Source organism: Rhagoletis zephyria, unplaced genomic scaffold, assembly GCF_001687245.7.
Source record: "Rhagoletis zephyria isolate East Lansing unplaced genomic scaffold, Rhagoletis_zephyria_1.1 Rzeph_scaffold_03666, whole genome shotgun sequence".
NCBI lineage: Eukaryota > Metazoa > Arthropoda > Insecta > Diptera > Tephritidae > Rhagoletis > Rhagoletis zephyria.
This window is the reverse complement of record NW_016160749.1, coordinates 1,308-13,185: the sequence shown is the minus strand read 5'-3', so window position 1 is coordinate 13,185 and position 11,878 is coordinate 1,308. Positions and strand designations below refer to the sequence as shown.

The following is an 11,878-nucleotide window of genomic DNA, read 5'->3' as shown; positions in this document are numbered from 1 at the left end:
AATTTTTTCTAAAACCTTCAAATTCTTATTTTGATATATTTTTAAAATTTTGATACAAATATTTTTTTCCTTATGAGTGGAACCGTTAAATTGAATAGGCTATAAAACAACATGCCTCAAGATTTTCAAAAAATTCTGTCTAAAAAGTTTGGAATTTTGATTACAATTAGAGGATTCACAACATAAAAAACGATAGAGACAAAGATAGAGATAGAGAAAGTGATACGAAATAAAGATAGAGAGAAAAAAGATAGAAATGAAGAATGAGATTTTTTATGTTATTTAATGCATGTTATGTTATGTTATATTATGTTGTGTTATGTTACGTTGTTCAACGCATTTCACTTCAACCCACCACAGCCCACTGCAAATCATCCCTTATTATCATTTCAACTAACCTCACGTCAACTCTACTCAGCTCACCTTAACTCACCTCACCTGAACTCACCTCATTTTATCTACTCAATTTTTATAATTTTTTTAAAATGNGACAGTTAGAGGATTCACAACATAAAAAACGATAGAGACAAAGATAGAGATAGAGAAAGTGATACGAAATAAAGATTGAGACAAAAAAAAAGATAGAACTGAAGAATGAGATTTTTAATGTTATTTAATGTATGTTATGTTATGTTATATTATGTTGTGTTATGTTACGTTGTTCAACGCATTTCACTTCAACCCACCACAGCCCACTGCAAATCATCCCTTATTATCATTTCAAATAACCTCACGTCATCTCTACTGAGCTCACCTTAACTCACCTCACCTGAACCCACCTCATTTTATCTCAACTCAGTTTTTATATACATATGTATATATATTTTGTTCATGTATATATATTTTGTTCATGCGTTATATGATAAGAAAATGCGTAACGCCCTCGACACAAAAAAAAATCTAAAAAATCAACGGCATTTTTTAGCTATTTGAAAGTTGCACTTTATTAGACTTAAACTAAATGGGCTACAAATTTGCATACCCGGAAATTTTTAAAAAATTCTGATTGAAAACAATGCAATTTTGATAGAAATTTTTTGAAGTTTGATTAATTTTTTTAAAATTCGTTATTTAAGTACATATATGGTTTCTGGTATAGACTGAATTATATTTAAATGAAAATTAATAAAAATAATTAAATAAACATAAGTTACAAATAGTATAATTTTGAATTTTGGGGCTAAATCTGTGACCATAGCTGTATGTACATATGTATGTATATTTTATTTTCATGAAAAAACTAACGTCAAGTTTTTACGCATCTGACACCTGAAACGTGCAAAGTTTTTTGTCACGTTTAAAGCTCAAAAAAGTGCAAACTGCAACTGTGAAACTACCAAAAGTTGTTAGCAAAATTGTATCGAGTTGCTCTTGCTATAGCTAGNCTAACCTCACGTCAACTCTACTCAGCTCACCTTAACTCACCTCACCTGAACTCACCTCATTTTATCTACTCAATTTTTATAATTTTTTTAAAATGCGTAACACCCTCGACACAAAAAAAAATCTAAAAAGCCAACGGCATTTTTTTTTTAGCTATTTGAATGTTGCACTTACCCGGAAATTTTAAAAAATTCTGATAAAAAACGATGAAATTTTGATGACAATTTTTGGAAGTTTGATTAATTTTTTTTAAATTCGTGCAAGCTTTGAAAATTCTATTTAAGTACATGGTTTCTGGTATAGACTGAATTGTATTTAATTAATAAAAATAATTAAATAAACATAAGTTAGAAATAGTATAATTTTGAATTTTGGTGCTAAATCTGTGACCATAGCTGTATGTACATATGTTAGTATGTGCATGCATACATAAGTATGTAAGTATGTATGTATATTTTATTTCTATGAAAAAACTAACGTCAAGGTTTTACGCATCTGACACCGTGCAAAGTTTTTTGTCACGTTTAAAGCTCAAAAAAGTGCAAACTGCAACTGTTAAATTACCAAAAGTTGTTAGCAAAATTGTATCGAGTTGCTCTTGCTATAGCTAGGTGTGTTGATGAAAACTTTTGACTACTAAATGCGAAGGGAAACACGAAAATTTGTAAGTTTAAATGTAAAAAAGCGCTACCTGCGGGCAATCAAAGTTTGAGGGACACCACTGTTAGTGCGAAAATTGATGTTGATGTGTTTATCTACTTTGAGCGTTGTTTACCACGCATAAATTTACTTGCTAAAGAAATGCACAAAATTCTATACACAACCACTTTGTGGCAAATTGTCGCATATTTTTTATAAACAACCAAAGCAGACACACGCATACTTACATACATTTGATGGCTTGTTTACTATACAGCTACCTAGAGTTGCAATAAACGGCATGCCTAAGTGCATGTTTGTCTGGAAAATATAACGAAAACTTTACATTAATTGCTTTTGCGACTTTGAAGCAGAACTCAAATAAACAGCTTTCATTTTTGAGCGTATCCTTGTGTGGTAGATAACAAAAAAATAGTACTTTATACATAAATGCTCTATACTAATTTTACTAAAAAATTGCATCATACTTATCTACTTGTGTTCACATATGTATGTATGTATGTATTTGCTTTTAAATACATTTATACATTCCACATCCCAGTGGGAATTAGGAGCACGTAATAATACCTTATTAGCAACTTNCTTGAGGGACACCACTGTTAGTGCGAAAATTGATGTTGATGTGTCTATCTACTTTGAGCGTTGTTTACCACGCATAAATTTACTTGCTAAAGAAATGCACAAAATTCTATACACAACCACTTTGTGGCAAATTGTCGCATATTTTTTATAAACAACCAAAGCAGACACACGCATACTTACATACATTTGATGGCTTGTTTACTATACAGCTACCTAGAGTTGCAATAAACGGCCTGCCTAACTGCATGTTTGTCTGGAAAATATAACGAAAACTTTACATTAATTGCTTTTGNCATTCCCAGCTTGTTAGTGCTCAACTTTTTCTTCTACGTGTTTGTAAACGAAAAACCAAAAATTAATTAAACTTTAGCGCTGCTGTGGTAAAAAGCAGACGAAGACGAAGTCTTGCGGCTTGACAAGCTAAGGCGCAGACAGACACGACTTGACTAAACATTGTCGTTATTACGAAATGAAAGCCAAAATGGTTGGTAGGGAATAACGAAAATTTGCACAAGGCCTGCTTAGCCGAAAAAGGCGCTTGTAAGATATTTATAAAGGAGGAAATATATATGTACCGTATACATACATTTGTAAGTAGTTTGAATGTATGTGAATTGTTAGCGTTGCTTTCAAANAATGGCTTGTTTACTATACAGCTACCTAGGGTTGCAATAAACGGCATGCCTAAGTGCATGTTTGTCTGGAAAATATAACGAAAACTTTACATTAATTGCTTTTGCGACTTTGAAGCAGAACTCAAATAAACAGCTTTCATTTTTGAGCGTATCCTTGTGTGGTAGATAACACAAAAATAGTACTTTATACATAAATGCTATATACTAATTTTACTAAAAAATTGCATCATACTTATCTACTTGTGTTCACATATGTATGTATGTATGTATTGGCTCTTAAATACATTTATACATTTCACATACCATTCAGTGCTTGTTAGTCCTCAACTTTTTCTTCTACGTGTTTGTAAACGAAAAACCAAAAATTAATTAAACTTTAGCGCTGCTGTGGTAAAAAGCAGACGAAGACGAAGTCTTGCGGCTTGACAAGCTAAGGCGCAGACAGACACGACTTGACTAAACATTGTCGTTATTACGAAATGAAAGCCAAAATGGTTGGTAGGGAATAACGAAAATTTGCACAAGGCCTGCTTAGCCGAAAAAGGCGCTTGTAAGATATTTATAAAGGAGGAAATATATATGTACCGTATACATACATTTGTAAGTAGTTTGAATGTATGTGAATTGTTAGCGTTGCTTTCAAAGAAAATGGCAAGCAAAGAAGCCAATGAATGGCGTGTCTTGTTAGAGCGAATATTAGAAAACTCCAAAGCAATTGGCTTAGTTTTTGTGCACATAGTCTACTTTAAAGGCTTTCTTCACTGCTTTGTACTTGGCTAATATAAGGGAAAGCTGATTTAAAAAAGCAGGCATGCAGTCCTTACCAAAAACATTTGGCGAAATCTGGGAAAATTTATACACAAAAATAAGCCATAAGATGCGCTTTTATGAAGCTACATAAGTATATAAAATCCTATCAGCGTTCTTAAATTAAAAGCTTTGGAAGCTTTATCTGGTGTACACTGAACCAAAAGCACAATGGTTTTTTCAACCAAGTTATTGTTTGGTTTCTTCATGGTTAGTTCACCGATTGTGAGAAATTTGATTTAAGTTGAACATTTGAAAACAACTTCGTAGGTCTCGCTGTGGCTAAACGTGCAAAGGTGCTCGCTGTTCTTTGTTGTCACCCAGCATGCTCGAATACGAGTGCCGTCGACGGCAACACATAGTTTTTATGTTTTTTTTTTGTTTTTGGGTTTTCTTAATTACGAAAAAGCCTCTGTGAAGNCAAGGCGTAGACAGACACGACTTGACTAAACATTGTCGTTATTACGAAATGAAAGCCAAAATGGTTGGTAGGGAATAACGAAAATTTGCCCAAGGCCTGCTTAGCCGAAAAAAGCGCTTGTAAGATATTTATAAAGGAGGAAATATATATGTACCGTATACATACATTTGTAAGTAGTTTGGCAAGCAAAGAAGCCAATGAATGGCGTGCCTTGTTAGAGCGAATATTAGAAAACTCCAAAGCAATTGGCTTAGTTTTTGTGCACATAGTCTACTTTAAAGGCTTTCTTCGCTGCTTTGTACTTGGCTAATATAAGGGAAAGCTGATTTGAAAAAGCAGGCTTGCAGTCCTTACCAAAAACATTTGGCGAAATCTGGGAAAATTTATACACAAAATTAAGCCATAAGATGCGCTTTTATGAAGCTACATAAGTATATAAAATCCTATCTGCGTTCTTAAATTAAAAGCTTTGGAAGCTTTATCTGGTGTACACTGAACCAAAAGCACAATGGTTTTTCAACCAAGTTATTGTTTGGTTTCTTCATGGTTAGTTCACCGATTGTAAGAAATGTGATTTAAGTTGAACATTTGAAAACAACTTCGTAGGTCTGGCTGTGGCTGAACGTGCAAAGGTGCTCGCTGTTATTTGTTGTCACCCAGCATGCTCGAGTACGAATGCCGTCAGCGGCAACACATAGTTTTTATTTTTTTTTTTTGTTTTTGGGTTTTCTTAATTACGAAAAAGCCTCTGTGAAGTACAGAACCAAATCAAACGACGAAGAAAATTTTGATGCAAGTTGAAGATTTGAATGCAGATTTGTAAAGAGGCTGTAGCTGAGTGTGCAGAGATGCTTGCTGTTATTTGCTAACTGTCAGAAGATGGTGCGGGTTCAAATTCGGTCAGAGGCAGCACATTAAAATGGCAATAACAATTTTTCTTTTGTATCTCCGAATTATGAAAAACGCCTGTGAAGTGCACAACATAAGCGTATTCAAACGAAAAAAATCGACAACCAAAAGCTTGGTTAATGTAAACAAAAGAGTTATTAATATTACCAAATCATTGTTGAAAATATCAACCAAGACATTGTTAATCTTAACCAAAACTCACGTTGATTCCTTTTCAAGTCTGAATTTGGTAATATTAGCCAATTTTTNGTCAGAAGATGGTGCGGGTTCAAATTCGGTCAGAGGTAGCACATTAAAATGGCAATAACAATTTTTCTTTTGTATTTCCGAATTATGAAAAACGCCTGTGAAGTGCACAACATAAGCGTATTCAAACGAAAAAAATCGACAACCAAGAGCCCTTGTTAATGTAAACAAAAGAGTTATTAATATTACCAAATCATTGTTGAAAATATCAACCAAGGCATTGTTAAACTTAACCAAAAATCACGTTGATTCCTTTTCAAGTCTGAATTTGGTAATATTAGCCAATTTTTGGTTGATTTTTTCTTCTCAGTGTATATGAATAGTTGTAGGGTAGATAGCAATTAACAATCACACCATCACACACATTTAACCAGACCCACCTTCCGACGTGTATTTCGTCCCGCTGAATCCGAATCTGGAGCCCGTTTGACTCATACACCCTCAAAATTTCGAGTAAATTGGGAAAATTTGAATTTGTGCCATTTGTTACGCCGACTCCGAACAGAGATGAGGTTTCAGTAGTTCATCTAGTTCAAATCAAGAAAACTTTGAATTGGTCTCATAATTTTATTTTTTTTTTGTCATTTTAATCAATGGTTCCTAGTTTAACTCGGATTTAAACATTCTTTTTGAAGTAATGACATTAGAGAGACTATTTCCTCTTGAAATTTTGCCAAAAAATGTTGGTGAATTGGGAAAATAATAAGAATCGATGTAAATTTCAGATTTATTCAAAAAATTTTCCACATATTTACAAACATTCTTCTTTCTAGGCCAATATAAGAACTTAAGATTTGGTAAAAAAAAATAACCGAGCTAAAAATAGTTTAGTGCCGAAAATCATGTGAAAATGGTTTTTTAAGCATAAGTTAAGAATTTGAGAGTGTTAGGATAGTTTTGAAAACAGTTTCGTGAATTACTCGGCCAGCTCTATGATCTGTACTAGCTCACTTAAAACGTTCGTGCAATTTGTTTTTTATTTTGTAACAGAGTGTTGTTAGTAGGCATTCGACAGTAGGGGAAAGTCAGCTTGTACCTTACATCAGCAATTACATACAGTGACGAACAGAAGTATTGGCACAGTGCATTTTTCGCAATATGTATAATGTTTTTTGTTCTAGTTTATTTTGGATACTTTAAAAAAAAAAATTGTTCATTCTACACCAGAAAACAAAATAATAAAATCTCTAAATTTTGTGCAAAACTCGGGAAAATTCATTAAATTTGCACACAAACATAACAAGTATGACAAAGTGCAAGTTTGAAGTCTATAGAAAAACGCGCTGATTTTTGGTAATTTTTTTTTCACGCAAGTTCTTCCGTACAAAGTATATTCGACAATTTTTTGTATGGAGAAAATGAGCAATACCTTCCACTAAAAAAATTGCCAAAAATCAAGGCAATTTTCTAGCAACTTTAAACTCGCATTTTGTCATACTAAAATTGAATGGATTATAAAACTGCATCCTTAAACTTTTTTTTTTAAATCTAAATAAAAAAGTGCAAATTAGTGTGCAAATTTAATGAATTTCCATGAGTTTTGCACAAAGTTTGGAGATTTTATTTTTATGTTTTTTGGTGTAAAAGGAACTATATTTTTATAAAAAATTATCTAAAATAAATTAAAATGAAAAACTTTGCATATATTGCGAAAAATTCATTGCGCCAATACTTTTGTTCGTCACTGTATCTTCAGCAAAGCTTCAGACTCTGGTAGAATAAGGCGAAAAATGGTACGAGTAGGTCAAAAAAACTAGTTTAAATTGAAATAACATTACCTTCACCGACTGGCGTGCTTCTTATGCTGATTTTAGTTCTATCGAGAATATCTCGAGGTGGTTGGTCCAAAAAGTTGACTAAAATTTCGCCATTTAACCCGGTATAGAAACTGAAGCCTACTTTCGTGGCACCTGGGATTCAGAAATTCCAGAAATGCATCTTAATTACAGGAATTCTGTGGCAAATTGTTTACTTGACAATTGATAGTTGTAGGACCAGACTAATAAATTACTAAAAAAAAACGTTTCAGTAATTTTTCTTTAACTTTTTTCGCCTCACGTTTAATAATGAAACGTTATCTTCTCGGAGCATTCGATTACTTTTGTCTCCTATTACAAGTATACAATATGCGGGTAAATCAAAAAATTTCTTTCGGTATTTTTTTTTTTTTAAGTCAGTGTTAATGCTGATACAATATATTAAAAAGCAAAAATTATTAGTAATTATTTTTTTTTTGGGTATTTTATTACTTTGAGCTAGAAGTACCAATTATTTTCTCTTCAAAAAGGGAGGAGGTTATCAATTCGTCGAAATATTTTTTTTTATGTATGTTATCGTATAACTTTGGACCACGTTAACTGATTTCTATAATGGTGGTACCTGCGAGGTGTTTCCATACTAATTTGGTTTAGATCCGATCATTAGATCATGTAGAAAGTAACAATAGTCTTAAAATTTATATGAGCATTGAAGTCAGTTTTCTGTTTTGCTTAAAAATTACTTGTTAATATTTAGGGATTCATAAAAATCCAAATTGAGATTTAAATGTTACTTTGGCGCTGAAATTTCTCAAAAAACGGATTATACCCAAAGTATCTCGCAACGTTCCGATTTTTTTTATTTACCACAAACTCGAGAAATAAATAAAATACGATGAGCCATATCGAAAAAACTCAAAAAGTCCCGAAATATCCCAAAAACTCAATAATAGTTCCTCAAAAATTCTGAAATAATAGAGAAAAGTCCGGAATTTCCGAAATGTATGACACGAAGAATCCCAAAATTTCCCGAAAAATTTCAAAAGTTCCCGCAAAATAAAGCACATTCCGAAAAAAATCCCTAAAATTTTCCAAAAATATCTAGCATTTTTAAAAGTGAAATACGTTTGTTAAACTACATTGAGTCGTCTGTTTGATGGTTTAAAGCTTATGCTATAATTCTCTTAATTTAAAATATATATGTACATACAAAGTTACGTTTATGAACGTAATGACACGAGTATTTTTAAATGCCCAACATTGTCATTAAAAATTTAATGAAAAAAGTCCAAATAACCATCAGCGAAAAGATATTTTAAAAAAGCTCGTAACAACGCGAGTGTTTAGCCGTTTGAAATTTGTAATTCATAATAGCAAAACTTTATAGGCTAGAAAACTGCATACCCGAAAATTTTCTAAAAAACAAAACATTGGTAGAAAAGTTCGAAATTTTTTTATTTATCCAAAGTTTTGTATAAAGTTCGAAACTTTGATTTATGCTTATGTTTTTTTTTTATAGCATGAACAATGTTTTTATAAAAAAATTAGTTTAAAAACATGCATATTTAAAAAAAAGAACCCCCATGTGAACGCTTATTTGAGTCACTGTATACCCTTGCTCTCGTTGTTTTTATATTTGTACGTAACATATTCCTCATTCTTATTTATATATCGTCACCTGGGTGGAAGATTAACCTATCTCGGCAGCTAGTTCGAAAACCCTCTATCGCAAAATTTGGTTGAAGAACACCCTATCTCACTTCAAAATGTATTGAAATCGTGCTGCAATAGGGCGTTTTTCAATCGGCAGCAGAGATAGAACATTTTTGAAACGAATTCTGAAATGGGGCGTTCTTAAAAAGTTTTTTCAGTTAGGGCGGTTTCGAACTGGCTGCCGAGATAGGTCGATCTGCCACTCAGCAGTCGATATGTGCATGTACCATCTTAAATTATATACAATCGTCATTTTTGCAAAAGCCACTAAATAGCAATTTTGAATTTTTACAAAGGAAACATTTTTTACTATTGCCTGAAAGTGTTTTCAGGGCCTTTGTAAAGAAGCTAATATAGCGCATTTAAATTTTGACAAATTTATTTATAAATGGAAAAAATATATTATTATTACTTTTTGCATTGATGACATAAATATGTACATATTTATATCTGTGGCATTTTTATAAAAACAATTTATCTCGAGATAGACCATTTTGCCTTTAACGCAATATTTCTTCTAACTAGCCATAAGGGTAGTTTAAGATGCCTTTTTAATATAAGCTTAATATAAATATAAAATTATCCAAGTCAAACCTTTTCAAGTCACTTAAGTTGTTTTAATAAAATGCCACAAATATTTATTATCCTATAGTACGCGTATTTACATACAAAATTCTTTCCACATATAATTAACCAAATCAAACAATTCATTAAATGTTGCGCTTTTCGTTTTTCTTTCTTTTCTTCCTTATTTTCCATTGTCTCCTTGTTTTTTTTTTGGAACTGTTGAAATGTGTTAATTTGCGTCCTGCATCAAAACCAACAAATAATAACTACAAAAAATATACGAATCATCAAACCAATAACACGAAAAAATGAAAAATTCAATCAAAAACATTACACAAACTCTTAAATACTTAAATATCCGTAAAAACCTAATTAATTTTGCATGGCCAAATGTTAAACGTAAATTTGTTTTTTATAAAACTATTAACGCACGCCCAATTAAAAAAAAAAACTACATAAATTACTTTTACAAACACGTAAAAATCTTAAATTCAATTGCAAACATTTATTAAATAAAAACTTTTAAAATTATTAAATACAATAAAACGCAAAAACGACTCAAAAAAAACACATTTGCAAATATCTAGTTGGCCTCATATCCACACCAACCAATTTTTGTCAATTTAAAGAGCCCCCACTGCTGGGACCCGGTGCTGCTTTTCCACAATTTGGCGCAGCTGAATTCCATCCCACCACACCGGAGAATTGGAAGGGCGCAACCATACATACGACCGGACTGATGAAGGAGCCAGCTGTAGTGCCGGGACGCAATGCACCGGTCGCATTCGCCGCACAGGGACAAGGACAGGTGAGTCGTTGTAGCATCGAATGCACTCCTTTACTATTCTTATGTGTGTGCATATATTTCAGTATGCATATGTATGTAGTTGTAAACGTTAAAATACTGTCATTTGCTGTCGATTTTGTCAGGCGTGTTGCGTATGTATCTCGTTGTTGGGGTTGCGTATACGCACTGGCGCACACACGATTGCACTGGCACAATCTGCAGCAACGAGGCAGAAAATCGGTAATGCAAGTGAGTGTGCATATCGTTGTTTATAGTACAAAACCGCGTATCGTTATTCTGAAAAACCGCGTAACTGACATTTGCTGCCAAAAATTGAATTTGCTCTCACAAGCTCTTGGCTCAATCCTCATCCATTCGTCCTGAAATATACTAGTCAGAAATGCGATTGCTTTATAAAAAAGAGAACCATTTTGAAATATGAGTATTTTTACTCTCTAGAAAATTATTTATGCAACCTCACATACGCGGTTTTGCATTATCTTGCATTTTGTTGATACGCGGTGTTGTACTTTAAACGACGATATGCGTGGACCTAAATATACAACATAATTACACCCTTATGCTTACGCTCGCTTGCAATACTTTCTTCATACTTTATGCATATGTATTTACTAGCATTACAGTACTATTTTATACATATTTATTCGTATTCAATCGTACATACAAACGCATATACATATACCATTGCATATTTTAATATACTCTTTCATTTCTTCTTCACAATATTTGCAATTAATTAACTAATTAATTAATCAATTTGAAAATAAAACCCGTTGGCCGTTTGTAGTTTATATACATTTATGGATTTTAACTTTAGGAAATTATACCTTCTCTCCAGGGTGCTGTCATGATGGTTTATGGCTTGGATCACGACACATCGAATACAGATAAATTATTCAATTTGGTCTGCTTATACGGCAATGTTGCAAGGGTAAGTCAGAAAATTTAAAAACCACTTTAGCCACAACAATTTATTTTACTTTACAGCATATAAATAAAATAAATTGGGGCATATGTATAATGAACATTTACCATAAATTGTAAATTAAGTGATTGCGTTGGATGAGAGGAAAATATGTATGTAGCAAAAACCTAACTCTGTTATAAAGCACATTTATTCACATGAAATTATTCATTGGAAATCGAAAAGTGCTTGTGGAAGAATCATTTAAATATTATTATTGCAATGACTACATTCAAAATTAACAAATTTTTTCGTAAATACCACCTAGCATTCATTCATTATACAATACTCGCAAATGCAATTCATTGTAAATACTTCAACGGCGTTGATTATCTTATTTGATGCTTAAATCAAAAGCTATGCGTCAAAAGGTCCCTTAGGTATTTATTGTCACTGAATTTATTAATGAAACGTTCAATAAAAAAT

At 32.3% G+C, this 11,878-nt stretch overlaps 1 protein-coding gene across 1 annotated transcript in view; it reads left to right on the top strand.

Annotated features, from left to right (window-relative positions):
• Positions 1-11,628, top strand: part of LOC108369437 (heterogeneous nuclear ribonucleoprotein L-like) — a gene marked incomplete at its 5' end in the record, with an annotated part of 42,320 nt that extends 30,692 nt beyond the window's left edge. Inside the window, 3 exons of the mRNA XM_017624542.1 lie at positions 10,268-10,488; positions 11,306-11,419; positions 11,476-11,628. Coding sequence (XP_017480031.1) covers positions 10,268-10,488; positions 11,306-11,419; positions 11,476-11,532 — 392 coding nt within the window. The remainder of the gene's footprint in view (positions 1-10,267; positions 10,489-11,305; positions 11,420-11,475) is intronic.
• Positions 11,629-11,878: the final 250 nt, after the last annotated feature.